This window comes from Pelophylax lessonae, assembly GCF_965119305.1.
Source record: "Pelophylax lessonae genome assembly, chromosome: 6".
Lineage (NCBI taxonomy): Eukaryota > Metazoa > Chordata > Amphibia > Anura > Ranidae > Pelophylax > Pelophylax lessonae.
In genome coordinates, this window is record NC_138773.1 from 93,945,785 (window position 1) to 93,961,938 (window position 16,154).

At 41.1% G+C, this 16,154-nt stretch overlaps 1 protein-coding gene across 1 annotated transcript in view; it reads left to right on the plus strand.

Annotated features, from left to right (window-relative positions):
• Positions 1 to 16,154, plus strand: part of BAIAP3 (BAI1 associated protein 3) — a 599,530-nt gene that overhangs the window by 547,789 nt on the left and 35,587 nt on the right. The window contains exons 29-30 of the mRNA XM_082260275.1: positions 12,428 to 12,499; positions 13,446 to 13,529. Of these exons, the coding sequence (XP_082116401.1) occupies positions 12,428 to 12,499; positions 13,446 to 13,529 (156 nt within the window). The remainder of the gene's footprint in view (positions 1 to 12,427; positions 12,500 to 13,445; positions 13,530 to 16,154) is intronic.

A 16,154-nucleotide genomic window follows, 5' to 3' on the forward strand; every position in this document is an offset into this window, starting at 1 on the left:
GACAATCCAAATCTGTTGTGTTTGTATATAGTGTTCAAAGTGGAGTGCTAGTGGCTGGCAATAGGACTTTGGGCATCTGCCCGCTTACTAATCTTTATGACACAGCGATTATACTGCAATTAATGCAAATCGGCTCTCCATCTGACAATCAGGTCGAGGCGGCTGCCTGGTCTGCTGGTTTAGTGATCTGGTTGGCACCTGTGCTGTCAGCAATTTTGCTAGAATATCCCTGGCATGGCAGAGCAAGGCTCGTACTAGCTGGGCTGGAACTGCGGCAACAGTGGGTGGCATGATAGGCCGCAATCCTTCAAGGTTCACAGCAGCCTCTCTGGACACGTCTCTCTTCTTCCCCTCCTCATGGTGGTCTGCCTAGCCCCAGGCAGACAAGATGGTGTCCTTTCCTTTCTTTAATCCTGAGAGCAGCTGGTCTGTGTAGTTCTGTCCCCATTGAAAGCAATGGGGCTGTTTTTTAATGGGAACTACAGGTCCCATGATGCATTGCTGCAGTACTCCCTGGGTGTCATTGGTTCCCTCCCACTTCCAAGAGAGCCTCGGTCAGCTTGGCATGGTCGTAGAAGATGTGGGACACCCAGGGCTGTCTTAAATATTTATTGGACATGTTGACTCCGGAGGGGTCCCCTGATCCTGTTCTGGTCCACCTGGAGGCTGGATTTTCGCACCTTCCGGCGGGACTGCCCATGGTGGCCCTGCTTCGGTTGGTGTTGCGCACTGTCAAGACGATGCTCCGGGTCGGGGGCTTCTTGCCTGAGACCCCCATCTGGGATAATCGGAATTACAGAGAACTTCTGCCCCTGGAGGGGGCGGAGGCTTGGAGAGGGGCGGGGGTTCGTTATATGACTCAACTGTTTTTCGAGGTGATGTTTTGAAATCCTTTCAGGATTTACAGGAGGAATTCGGTGTGCCCCGTCAGTACTTCTATAGGTTTCTTCAACTTAGACACGCCATTGCTGCTCAGGCCCGGCTGGTACCTTTGCGGCTCACTCCCAATAGACTCCTAACGGAGGTATTTCAGGCTAGCGATAAAAAGGGTATGATCTCTGATGTGGTGAACGGTGGGAGCTTTGCCTTTCCTCCATCCCTATGGTTTCGGTCTCGGCCTCTCACAAGGTTTCCCACCTTATGCTTTTTCACAGGGCATATAGTACGCCTGTTCAACTTCACCGTTGGGGTTGTAGACCCTCCCCTCTGTGCCCGAAATGTAACCAAGACCAAGGAACGTTGATACACATGATGTGGAGATGCCCGAAACTTTTTAGATACTGGTCTACAATAATAGCCACGATATCCAGAGTGTATGCCTTTCAGCTGCTTCGTGATCCGCTGATTTGTCTGTTGGGGGCTGTGGAGGTGGAGACCCTGACTCCCAGCGCTCATGTGGCAGTTCTGAGGCTTCTTTATATTGCACGCAAACTGATAGCCAGACACTGGATTTCTTCTAGGGTCCCGTCTGTGGCACAATGGATTGCCCATGTTAACAGTACCTTAATTCGAGAAAAGTTGACCTACCAACATAGAAAAGCGCTGAAAAAGTTTTATTCAATCTGGCAGCCTTGGCTGGATGATCCGGCCTTGGCTCCCCCGCAACTGGTTTTACAGAGGTTGTTTGAAGCTTAAATGTATGTGACTGTATGCTGGCTGGTAACTGTCCATGGTGAAGCTCCCCTTCTCTTTCCTTTCCTCTCCCTCTCCCCTCCCCCTTCCTTCCCCACCCCTTTCTCCTCTCCCCCTGTTGTCTCTTTCCCCGTTCTCTCCCCCCTCTTTGTACCCTGGCTTATAACTTACTCCTGTTCTCAGGTTTACCACTTAGCTCCTTACTGTCGTACTGCTGCGATGTTTTCTGACTAGGTTGTACTGTTTTATGCTCTGTGGTAATTTTGCATTCACTGTACCACTATATGACAAAGATTTTTTTGCCTTGTTCTTTATCTCTTGCATGTGTTGCAATCAATACCGTTTGTACTGTGTATGCACATGTATTGTTTTTCTTAAATAAAAGCTATTTTTCTTGAAAAAAAAAAAATATATATTTATTGGACCCTGGGCAAACATTTTCTTGGGCCCACCCAAATTCATTTATCAACTGTTTGCAGGCAGTGGGGGCACAAGAGGCAGCTGCTTTGGGCCCCACAACAATGACTGGGCCCGAGGCAGCTGCCCCTTTTTGCCCTGTGTTAAAGATGGCCCTGGTGATGGTCCGGGTTACTAGATGTTGATTCCGCAACGTAGATTCCGACTTTGTTCAGGTCTCCGACAGGCCGGCGGACGTGACGGCTGGTTGTTTGGGTCTCCAGGGGGAGATGGAAGGCCCCCGGGGAGTGGCAAAAGGCCGCGGGAGGGTGGATTGTCCCCTCCATCTGCCTGTAATAACAGCCAAGTGGTTGATTAGCCGCATTGGTTGTTATTACAAGAGAGCCAACGTTGTCTATAAGACCCTAAACCCCTCCTCTGCACTTGAAAGTGTTTAAAATGCCAAAATCTGCATTTCTGAAAACTTTCTGTTTTGTAAAACTGGCACCTTTAAGACTCCAGTAACCTGGAAGTGATGTTGTGATGTGACACCCGCTACGTAAACATTAAAATAACCACAACGCAGAATAACTCCTTCTACAGGTAGTGCAAAACATTCATAAAAAAATATTAAATTAAATCTCCATCACATTCTAATAGATAGTCCACAGTGCTTCACCTGTGCAAGTTTCAATGTCTGTGATCAACTTTTGAACTTTATTGATCACGGACATCGAAACATGACCTGGGGACACACTGTGCATTATCCATTATATTGTGATGTTTTGTGCTACCTGTAGAGGGAGTTACTCTAACGTTGTGGTTATTAGAACAGTATATAGTGTAGCATATTACACCATGGAAGCAGTTATAACATACGTTTTTTTCAAAACACTTGACCGGTGTATACACTTTCAGAGAAGCTTTGAATATTTTTAGGGTGATAGTTTGGTGTCATCAGTGTGAGACAAAATCTTGGTTGTAGTTCAAGGCACCATGATGGCCAAAAAGTAAATGTACAGGTGCATCTCATACAATTAGAATAGATAAGCACAGAGTAAAATATTTCAAGCATTTCTTTCTTTTAATGTTAATGATTATGGCTTACAGTTAGTGAAAAGCCAAAATTCAGTATATCAGAAAATCAGAATATTACATAAGACCAATAAAAAAAAAAATTTTGATACAAAAGAATTGGCTTCCTGAAAAGTATGTCCATGAACAGTATAGCATGCACTCCATAATTGGTTGGGGCTCCTTTTGCACGATATACTGAATCAATGCTGCGTGGAATGCAGGCGATCAGCCTCTGGCACTGCTGAGGTATTATGGAAGCCCAAGTTGCTTTGATAGTGGCTTTCAGCTCATCTGCATTGTTGGGTCTGGTGTCTCCCATCTTACTCTTGACAATACCCCACAGATTCTCTATGGGGCTTAGGTCAGGCAAGTTTTCTGGCCAATCAAACACAGTGATACAATGAGCGTTAAACCAGGTATTGGTACATTTGGCAGTGTGGGCAGGTGCCAAGTCCTGCTGGAAAATGAAATCAGCATCTCCATAAAGCTGGTCAGCAGAGGAAGCATGAAGTGCTCTAGAATTTCCTGGTAGAGGGCTGCTCTGACTTTAAACTTGATAAAACACAGTGGACCAACACCAGCAAATGTCATATCTCCCCAAATCATCATGGACTGTGGAAAATGTTGCATTGCATTTGGAAATCAAGGTCCCAGAGTCTGGAGGAAAAGTGGAGAGGCACAAAATCCAAGTTGCTTGAGGTCCATTGTGAAGTTTCCACAGTTAGTGATGATTTGGGGAGCCATGTCATCTGCTGGCATTGGTTTACTGTGTTTTATCAAGTTCAAAGTCAGCGCAGCCCTCTAAAAGGAAATTCTAGAGCACTTCATGCTTCCCTCTGCCGAGCAGCTTTATGGAGATGCTGATTTCATTTTCCATCAGGACTTGGCACCTGCCCACACTGTCAAAAGTACCAATACCTGGTTTAATGATCATGGTATCACGGTGCTTAAATGGCCAGCAAACTCGACAGGCCTAAACCCCATAGAGAATCTGTGGGATATTGTCAAGAGGAAGATGAGAGACACCAGACCCAACAATGCAGATGAGCTGACAGCCACTATAAAAGAAACCTGGGCTTCAATAACACCTCATGAGTGCCACAGGCTGATCCCATCCATGCTACGCCATGCCGCATTGATGCAGTAATTCATGCAAAAGGAGCTCCGACCTTGTACATACTATACTCCGACCGAGTGCATACTATACTGTACATGGAAACAATTTTCAGTAAGTCAACATTTCTGTATGAAAAATCATTTTTTTTATTGGTATTATGAAATATTCTATTTTTCAAATATACTGAATTTTAGGTTTTTACTAGCTGTAAGCCATAATCATCAAAATTAAAAGAAAACAATTCTTGAAGTGTATCACTCTGTATGTGACGCATCTACAGTATCTCACAAAAGTGAGTACACCCCTCACATTATTGTAAATATTTTATTATATCTTTTCATGTTGCAACACTGAAGAAATTACACTTTGCTACAATGTAAATTAGTGAGTGTACAGTTTGTATAACAGTGTCAATTTGCTGTCCTCTCAAAATAACTCAACACACAGCCATTAATGTCTAAACCGCTGGCAACAAAAGTTAGTACACACCTAGGTGAACATGACCAAATTGGGCCCAAAATGTCAATATTTTATGTGGCCCCATTATTTTCCAGCATTGCCCTAACCTTCTTGGGCATGGAGTTCACCAGAGCTTCACAGGTTGCCACTGAGGTTCTCTGCCACTCCTCCATGACGACATCACAGAGCTGGTGGATGTTAGAGACCTTGCGCTCCTCCACCTTCCGTTTGAGGATGCCCCACAGATGCTCAATGGGGTTTAGGTCTGGAGATATGCTTGGCCAGTCCATCACCTTTACCCTCAGCTTATTTGGCAAGGCAGTGGTCGTCTTGGAGGTGTGTTTGGGGTCGTTATCATGTTGGAATACTGCCCTGCGGCCCAGTCTCCGAAGGGAGGGGATCATGCTCTGCTTCAGTATGTCACAGTACATGTTGGCATTCATGGTTCCCTCAACTAACTTTAGCTCCCCAGTGTCGGCAGCACTCATGCAGCCCTGGACCATGACACTCCCACCACTATGCTTGACTGTAGGTAAGACACACTCATCTTTGTACTCCTCACCTGGTTGCCCCCACACATGCTTGACACCATCTGAACCAAATAAGTTTATCTTGGTCTCATCAGACCACGGGACATGGTTCCATTAATTCATGTCCTTAGTCTGCTTGTCTTCAGCAAACTGCTTGTGGGCTTTCTTATGCATCACCTTTAGAAGAGGCTTCCTTCTGGGACAACAGCCATGCAGACCAATTTGATGCAGAGTGCGGCATATGGTCTGAGCACTGACAGGCTGACCCCACCCCTTCGACCTCTGCAGCAATGCTGGCTGGCAGCACTTGTACGTCTATTTCTCAAAGACAACCTCTGGATATGACGCTGAGCATGTGCACTCAACCTCTTTGGTCGACCATGGTGAGGCCTGTTCGGAGTGGAACCTGTCCTGTTAAACGGCTGTATAGTCTTGGCCACCGTGCTGCAGCTCAGTTTCAGGGTCTTGGCAATCTTCTTATAGCCTAGGCCATCTTCATGTAGAGCAACAATTATTTTTTTCAGATCCTCAAAGAGTTCTTTGCCATGAGGTGCAATGTTGAACTTCCAGTGACAACTAGGAGAGAGTGAGAGCGATAACACCAAATTTAACACACTTGCTTCCCATTCACACCTGAGACCTTGTAACATTAACAAGTCACATGACACTGGGGTGGGAAAATGGCTAATTTAGCCCAATTTGGACATTTTCATTAAGGGGTGTACTCACTTTTGTTGCCAACGGTTTAGACATTAATGGCTGTGTGTTCTTTACATTGTAACAAAGTGTAATTTCTTAAGTGTTGTCACTGAAGGATATATCACAAGATATAATAAAATATTTACAAAAATGTGAGGGGTGTACTCACTTTTGTGAGATACTGTATGAGTTTCACTTTTTGAATTGCGTTACTGAAATAAATTAACTTTTTGATGATATTCTAATTTTATGAGATGCACCTGTATAGAGGGGTAAACTCTGTTTCAGAAACTAATGTTACTGGAAATTGGATTTTTCAGTAGGACAACTCCACGTCTCATAGTATACACTCTCTAGACAAGCATTGGACACAATGGAAATAATGTACTGACTTGCCAGGTGAACTGATTTGTGTCCATGTTAACATGCTTGCATAATGATTGGCAACTAATCACTAGGGCCAAAATATAGGTAGTGGAATTCCAACAAATACCTCTTAGTTTTGGATAAAGATAGGAAGCTATAGCCCCTGTCATGCCTTTATTGCTGGCTGCTACCACTTGGGAGGATAATTCCCTCATGTGCTGTTAGCTTACTGGGACACACACACTGCAATTAAAGAACATCCCTTATAAGAGCAACATCAATGTAGCTGTGATGGGAAAAAATAACTGAATGGATAACAAAGCTATATCTTGTATAAATCTAATTAGACCTTTCATTATAAGAGGTTTATCCAATCAATTACTTCCAGCCAGGAAGCTGGCCTCTCTCAGTTATTGTGTATAATAGCCTCTCACCTGCTGTGATGCAGTAGAAACAGGATTAAGCAATGTAATGCTAGTGTTGTGTTGCTGCAACCCAGCTGGTCATCATATCCGTAAATGCTGCTTCCTCACTGCTATTTCTCCAGGCATACTCCAGATAGATAATAAATTCTAATTAACGTTACAAGAAGAATTCTCAGATACGTGAGCTGTCATTGCCACTGCCACTGAGAAATCTTTTTAATAATGGCATTTGCTTAACCATTACACATAACTCCTAAATTATGTATTGCATTTGAAATCTACTAGTATGACTGGGTATATAACTGATTTGAAGTTCTCTGGCGATAAATGGTTAGCATCCAGAGATCTTCAAGCATGCCTTAAATACCCACAACTCAGCGTTTAGCCGTTTCTTTTTTATGTTAAAATTTATATCTTTCAGCCACTGACAGGTAAAGTGAATAACATTGATTATCTCATTACAATGGCAGCTGAAAGTGGGTGGAATATATTAGGCAACAAGTGAACATTTTGTCCCTGAAGTTGATGTGGTAAAAACAGAAAAAAAGGCCAAGCGTAACAATTTGAGCAACTTTCACAAGGGCCAAACTGTAGTGGCTAGACGACTGGATCAGACCAACTCAAAATTGACAGCTCTTGTAGGATGTTCTCGGTCTGCAGTGGTCAGGACCTACCAAAAGTGGTCTAAGATAGGAACCATTGATGCATGAGAGGAGCAAAGGCTGGCCTGTGTAGTTAGATCCAATAGAAGAGTTACTGTAGCTCAAATTGCTGAAAAAATGTATGCTGGTTCAGATAGAAAGGTGTCAGAGCACACAGCGCATCACAGCTTGTTGTGTATGGGTCTGCGTAGTGGTAGACCAGTCAGGGTGCCAATGCTGACCCATGTACACAGCCAAATGCACCTACAATGGGAACGTGAGCATCAGAACTGGACCACAAAGCAAAAGAAGAAGGTGGCCTGCTCTGATGACTTCAATAATGGTTTGAGGAACACATTAATGCATCTGAGGTGTTGACTTGTCCTCCAAAGTCTTAATATCTCAATTGAGCATATGTGAAAAAACACAGATTGTCAAGGGCTTAAAGGATCTGCTACTGAAGGCTTGATGCCAGATACTACACCATACCTTTAGAGATATAGTGGATTCCATGTCTCGGCAAGTTATGGTGGGTCGTCATAATGTTATGGCTGACTAGTGTATACAGTGGGTATAGAAAATAATCACCCCCTTTAAAATAATCACATTTTGTTGCTTTGCAGCCTGAAAAGAAGACAGACACAGTTTTTGTTATATCCAGCTCTATTTAATCTTTGCAACTTATAACATCCAAGTGAAAGATATAACACCAACATATCAGAAACTTTTTTTAAAAATTCAAAAACAGAATCACTGAGTTGGAAAAAAGGATCACTCCCTCCTAAAAAAAGACTTGCAAACTCAATCACCTTCTAAATGGCACACAAAGCCAAAAGTCAGGAGATGGATACAAAACAATTTTAAAGGCTTTATTAATGCCTAGAAGCACAATGAAGTCTATTATTAAGAAGTGGAAGCTATGTGGTACAACACAGATCCTTCCTGGATCAGAATGTCACGCCAAACTGGATGAAAGAGCTGGGAGGAAACTGGTCAGAGAGTCTACCAAGAGGCCTACAACAACTCTGAAGTAGTTACAGGAATTTATGACAAAGAGAGGCCATTGTATGCATGTGACAACATCATAAATTATCTACAAATGGGACATGTACAGGAGTTTTGCAAGAAAAAAAAACACTCCTCAAGAAAGGCCACATGCAGTCATGACTGAGCTTTGCCAAAACGCACCTTGAAGATTTTGAGGCCACATGGAAAAAGGTGTTATGGTCAGATGAGACTAAAATAGAATTTTTTGGCCTCGACACCAAACTATATGTCTGGCAAAAATACAATACAGCTCACCATCCAAATAACACCATTCCTACAGTAAAGCATGGAGTTGGTAATATCCTGTTATAGGGTGTTTCTCTGCAGCAGGGACTGGAACACTTGTCAGGATAGAAGGAAAAATGGATGAGGCAAAATACCGTCAATTTCTTGAGCCAAATATGCTGCCCTCTCCCAGAAAGTTGTCAATGGGAAGAAGGTTTACCTTTCAACATGACAAGGACTCAAAGCACACAGCAAAAATGACCACACCGTGGTTGAAGGAGAAAAAGATGAGTGTCCTTGTATGGCTTAGTCAGAACCCAGACCTAAACCCCATTGAAAATCTTTGATATGACTTCAAGACTACAGTCCACAAGTGGTCAACATCAAATTTATCTGAACTTGAGCAGTTCTGCAAAGAAGAGTGGGCAAATATTGCAAAGTCTAGATGTGCAAAGTTAGTAGAGACATATCCCAACAGACTAAAGGTTGTAATTAAAGCAAAGGGTGGTTTTAACAAAATACAAATACAAGGAGGTGATCTTTTTTTCAGCTCGGGGATTCTGTTTTTGAATTTTTTTAAAACTCTTTCTGACATGGGGCTATATCTTTCACTTGGATGCTATAAATTGTAGCTGGATAAAACAAAAACTGTGTCTGTCTTTATTTCAGGCTGCAAAGCAACAAAATGTAATTATTTTAAAAAGGAAGGTGATTCTTTTCTATACCCACTATATGTGATTTTAAAACCTACTTTTAGGTACAAAAAAAAAAAAAAAACTTGCTCAAGGGACAGTACTTACAGTACATTTAACCCTAGCTGGTGCTGACTTTCATTCTTGAAATCCCTTTGTCCTCTGCCCCCTCCTATACCCCACAGCCATAATCTTCCAGTGCTTTGAGAGGTTACTAGAGCTGAAGGCTCTGTCACAGGTACTGATCAAGATTACCGACTATGCCTGTGTCTTATGGACACAGAGACTGGGGCTCAGGAGTGAGCATGCACATGTGCCCTATAGCTAGTGGCTTGCTATGGGGGCGCTTGGCAGGGGGAAGGGCCCAGAGTGCCGACAAAGGACCTCAAAGGAGAGGATCAGGGTTGCTCTGTGCAAAACCATTGCACAGAGCAGGTAAGTAGAACATATTAGCTATTTAAAAAAAATGTCTTTACAAACACTTTAATACTGCAAAAACTATGGAAATAATTGTGGATTATAGTGGATCAAGGAATACAAATCATTCCTTGTTATATATAGGCAGATGAAAAGGATGAATACTATCAACTGGGTGTGCATGTTACTAAGAGCTGTCATGGTCTGTATGTATTTTCTTTTTTAAGGGTGCAATAGAGGTTGATTTCCCTTAGGAGACCTAAACAAGTCAGATTGCCCCTAAATCTTTCAGTCAATTTTTATCATTGCACCATTAAGAGTATTCTCCTCCACTCTGCTTTAGCGTGGTGAAAACAGCACAGTGGTTCGGTATGTCACCACCCATTCTGAATATAGTTTAAAACAAATGCCAGTTGATTTTAAAAAAAAGGAAGAATACATTGGTGGTGATCCAACCTATCTGAAATATAGTGTGTTTGTCCCGTTGCCATCAAGCAAAAGATATAGGACAATTAAAATCCACACAAAATGATTGAAGTACAGTTTTTCCCCAGGGCTATTTTGTCTATAAATCCACCAGGTACAACATTTTAGAAGTTGTAAGTTGGAAAGTTTTTAATGATAAATATTTTACACTGAATTTTAGCATATCTATAATATTGCTGTATGTAAGGATGAACATTATGATAAATATAGGCGGCTGTCAAGAGTACTATGATAATTTTCATTGTATATTGTATAATGTCAAGGTATTTTTCACTCATATGCATCATGTACAATGGTCATTAAATTACCCCCATGTACAGTCCTTTGGTTACGCTAGGAAATTGTATGTACTCAGTCTTCTCTAAAATGGAAGCTAAAGCCAAGACTTGGGACATTTCAGTCCAGAATCGAAAGTTTACCATCTACCCAACTGTTCTGGCCTGAGCACAAAAGAAAAATAATCTAAATTCATTAGGTACTGTACATAGGCCTGTTAAAGTAGTCACAAAAAACTGTTGTTATTTTTGTACATTTTAGTTTTCATTATGGATAATCTCTGGCTCTGTGACTACATCCTCTAAAGGAAAGAGAGGCCCGGAGTAAAGGAGAGAAGAGACATGGACGGAGGGCCAGCTGACAGGGGTTAAAGGGGTTTGGGACAAGGAGGGGTTTTCAGTCCAGTTCGATAAAAAATATAAGTGGTGGGACTTTTTTGTTTTGTCCAGGAAGGGGTGGAGCTACAGGGAGAGGTCAAACTAGGGGCCTCAGGAAGTCTTTAGTCAGAGGAAAGCTGCATTGGAGAATATTTGGTTAGTATGGTGCAAACTTATACTTGGTAGGGACCCGTCTGGGGTACGGCTCCCAGATAGTGCAAACTTATACTTGGTAGGGACCCGTCTGAGGTACAGCTCCCTGATGGTACAAACTTATACTTGGTAGGGACCCGTCTGAGGTACGGCTCCCAGTAGTTGGTATGTTGGTACCTGCGACTGGCTGTCTCCGAGCCAGTGCTGTGGCAGCTGGAGGCCTAATTAAGTCGGACGCAGGTACCTCCTTTTTGATGCATACCGGGACCTTGAGGCTCCAGTAAAAAACTGGGTTTAACGTGTTATTTACCTGTTATGTATACAGTTTGTTAATAAAAGGCTGCTATGGCCATTTAACTCCAACCTGTGGTCATGTGGTTATTTATAATGGAGGAGGAGAGTGATGGTCAGAGCAGAATGGAGACAAATCATCTTTAATCCCCTAGTCAAGAAAAATTCTGTAAATAACTGTGGCAACTGATGTCAGTACTACAGCATCTGCTACTACTTTTAATGTCCTTGTTTAAAAACATAGGTCTTTGCCACTTTGTTGGTTTCCACAATAACTAATGAAGTAGGAACTTTCATTTTTGTTTCTACATTAAATCCCAACAGCCGTATGCTTTATTGCCATTTCCAGTTTTGCTAATTCAAAATAGATTACTGCTCCTTTTTGCTGTGTATTGGATTTGTCTGTTGTATATCTGCCTACAGATTGAATCCTGAAGGAACCATGCACTGAAGAATAGTACCTTTTCGAATACTAAGGTCTCTTACACATGGTAACTTTGCAGTAAAATGAATGAATACAGCATAGTAAGATCGGCACATGGGTGATATCAATAGGCAACTTAAAAAAAGTTGGGGGCTAGAGGGTTTCAAATAAATCTGTCAAAAGAGAAGTATGAGGACTTCTGTTTTGGCCTCCTGGAAATGAAAGAAGTAGAAAAAGCATTATAGTGTAGTAAGTGATGCACAAGCTATTAAAAAAGGTATAAAATGCACTCACAAGTGTAAACGTAAGGGAGCAAATATTGACCAAAGGGCACAGAACATCTTTGTAAAAAGCACTCGTCGTGTCCTGGCCATGGGCAAGGAAACAGCAATCAGGAGGATGAAATATTTGACCTTAGAAGAAGAGACCAACAGCATTTAACCATCCACTTGCCACCCAAGTAGTTAATGCTTTTATCCAAAATGTTGATCAAAAAAGAAAATAAATGTGTATGAAATAAATTGTTTCCCTTTAGTGTCGTTTCTTGTAAGCAGCTAGTTGTGGCTCCCTATACCTAGCTGCAGCACTGCTCTAACCCTGCAACACAGTCAAGGAGTCTGGATTCATGCCTGAGAATGTATGACAAACTGACAGCAATGTACAGTCTTTCTTTTAATAAGTGTTCTCTTTCTGACAGGCTCTTGTAGACTTTTTCCACGCAGAAGGACAAGGGTTACCACTGGACACCTTGCGGAACGGAGATTACCGGGTGATTGACTCTAATTACTATATTTATAGCTTGGTATTTATGGCTTTGGAGGCATCTGCACTATTTGCCAAATAGCAGCTTCACTTAAATTGCTCCTGTAGAACAGACAAGAGCCTTTATTTCAAAATCAGAGCTACATTACTAAAACTGTGATTATATTGGAATACCTTTGAAACCTGGTCTTTTACAAGTTCCCTTTGAAGAGAAAAAAACACATTTAGATTCTACAGGAATGTCATCAATACTTTCAGCCGCTGTCAAAAAAGAAAGGAAAAAAAATTTATTTCTGCTTCGTTCTTTTTTAATTTGCCCACAGCTGCCTGAAGAAGAAAGCTTGCCATTAAGGTCACAACTTTATTACCCCTTTGCTAAGGGTTTTCTCTGGATATGTCCTCCACCTCTAAAACATTTTTTGTAAGCAGTAGATATAAACAAACTGACTTAAAATCATAATTCTTTTAATGAGATAAAATAATTTAGTACCTGTTTAACTGAAAGGCAGACAAAAGAGCAATTTTCCTGATATACTGGTACAGTGGTACAAGTCAGTACAAAAAAAGAATCCCATTCTCTTTTCAAAGCTGTAGAACATAGATGGGGAAAGTAAGACGCTCAGGAAGCATCAGAGAGAAAATTAAAGTAGGTTAAAGTGGCTGGAAAATTATCCTAAAGCGACAGTAACGTACATGCGCATGACATGCTTAATTTGTCTTAATTTTCAGACATATATAAAAATATGAGAAACAGTTATTAAAGTACACATGCACATAGAAAACATCAATATTTTATGGTTTGGAAATGATCCACGTAGGACATATGAGCTAACAATTTAATCCACAAAGCTCAAGGGGTTCTGGTTCCATTTCTGAGTCATGCTTATAAACATTTCTTGACTGCAGATGTTCGATCTTGTGATATTAATAAAATATACTGTTTTTCTCTTCAGTTTTTAGAAGAAGAATTGCGCTTAAATAAATGTTCAACAAGTGAACTCATTGAAAAATATTACATGGACAATATCAAGGAGCAGGTAATTGTGTTGGAAATATATTTAAAATGTATTTATATTTGAACAGAAAATTATTTTATTTGCTCCTTTTTGATCTGTTAACTATAAGGTACTGTGCAAACTTTTTAGGCAGGTATTAAAAAATCAGTAAATAAGGAATGCTTTCAGAAATTGAAGTGTTATTGTTTTTTTATCAATTAACAAAATGGAAAGTAAATGAACAGAAAAGAAATCGAAATCAAATCTATTTTTGATGTGACTACTCTTTGCCTTCAAAACAGCTTCAATTCTTCTTGGTACACTTGCACACAGTTTTTGAAGGAACTCGGCAGGTAGGGTGCTCCAAATATCTTGAAGGACTAATCACAGTTCTTATGTGGATGTAGGCTGCCTCAAAGGCTTCTGTCTTTTCATGTAATCCCAGACAGACTCAATGGTTTTGAGATCAGGGCTCTGTGGGGGCAAACCATCACTTTCAGGATCCTATGCTCTTCTTTTTGGTGAAGTGAGTTCTTATGATATACTTAATGATATGGGCTGTGTGTTTTGGGCTGTTTTCCTGATGCAGAATAAATTTGGGGCCAATCACATGCCCTATTAATGGTATGGCATGCCGTACTTTTCAGCAATGAGGACACCATTGATCCTGACCAAATCTCCAACTCCATCTGCAGAAATGTAGACCCATGTTCTGCCAGTTCTGTGCTGAGAGCACTGCTGGGCATCTTCCAATGTCGAAGGGAAGTGAGCATTATGTGTCTTTCATCTTCTTCATTAAGTTTCCTTGGCTGACCACTGCATCTACTGTCCTCAATGTTGCCCTTTCCTTTGTGCTTTTTTAAAAGAGCTTGAACAGCTCTTCTTAAAACTCCAGTCTTCTTTGAAATCTTTGCCTGGCAGAGACCTTGCTGATGTAGTATAACTACCTTGTGTCTTGTTGCTGTGCTCAGTCTTGCCATGATGTATGACCTGTGAAATGAAACGGTCTTCCACAACCTCACCTTAGTAGCAGAGCCTGGCTGTTCCTCATCCAGTTGTAAGCCTCCAACACAGCTGTTTCTGTTTCAGCTATTGAATGTGTTTCAACCTACATATGAAATTGATGATCATTAGCACCTGCTTGGTGTAATTGGTTATCTATACTTCTGACTCTAATTCTACAAAATCCCTGACTTTGTGCAAGTGTAAGAATTGATGCTGGTTTGAAGCTAAGGGGCAGTCATACCAAATAATGGTTTGATTTAGATTTTTCTTCTGTTCTCTTACTTTGCATTTTGTAAATTGATAAAAATAAACAATTCAAATTCACCGATCAGCCATACCATTATGACCACCCACCTAATATTGATAATGACCTGACCCATTGAGGCATGGACACCAAAGTAACATCAACATAAATGGCAGGACCAAAGGTTTCACAGCAGAATATTGCCCAAAGCATCACACCGCCTCTGCCGACTTGCCTTTTTATACCGCATCCTGATGCCATCACTTCCTCAGGTAAGTAATGCACACGCACCCGGCCATCCACATGATGCAAAAGGAAACGTGATTCATCAGACCAGGCCACCTTCGTTCATTGGTCCGTTGTCCAGTTCTGGTGTTCATGTGACCATTGTAGAAGCTTTTGGCTGTGGACACGGGTCACCATGGGCTTCACAGTCCCATACACAACAAACTGCGATATCAATTTTTTTCTGCTTTCACCACATCAACTTCATGGACAACATGTTCACTTTGCTGCCTAATATATCCCACTAATTTTGAGATGCCATTGTAAAGAAATAATCCCATTACCTGTCAGTGGTAATAGTGTTATGGCTAATCGGTGTATATATTTATGAAAGCATTCTTACTTTACAGCATTTCTTCACACCCATCTAAAACTTTTGCACAGTACTGTACATTTGAACGGTAGCTGGTTATCCAGCCAGAAATCTCATAAGCAATTATAATTCATATTTCGCTGAAGTCATTGGAACAGCTTATAACCAGGCAACTGGCATTGTCAGAAAAAAAAAAGAACAGCAATGGCAGGCTTTTTTCCCCCTCATGACAAGTTCTTTTAAAGAGATCATGTCATCAACTTAAAAAAAATTGCCTACTGGGCAAATTCTGACATTTCTCACATGCATGTAAAATAGACACATTTTTTTAAAAGAAAATTTGAATCTTTAAAGATTGTATATTTTCTGAAAGCAAAAGCCCTGGAGAATAAAATAGTGTTTTTTACAATTTTTTATGTCACATGATATTTGCGTAATAGTTAATCTAACGCACATTTTCAGGAATAAATACACTTTAATTGATTCTAGTGTGTACAAGCACAATATATTACCGAATATTTTTTTAAATTTGAAAGGTGATGTTTCGCCAAGTAAATAGATACCTAACATGTCACGCTTTAAATTTGCGTACTCCTGTGGAAAAGTGTCAAAGTACGGTACGTTAAATTAGCCATAGGCAACGTTTTAAAAGTCTTTACAGGTTGCCAGTTTAGAGTTAAACAGAAGGTGTGACACTACAATTAATTTTTTATGAGTGTCTAATTACTGTCCGTGCTGGCCCAGCCCATTCACTCCTCCCCTCCTGTAACCTTTATGTACTTGCTGGGGGAGGAGGATATAAAGTGACACTTGAGTTACA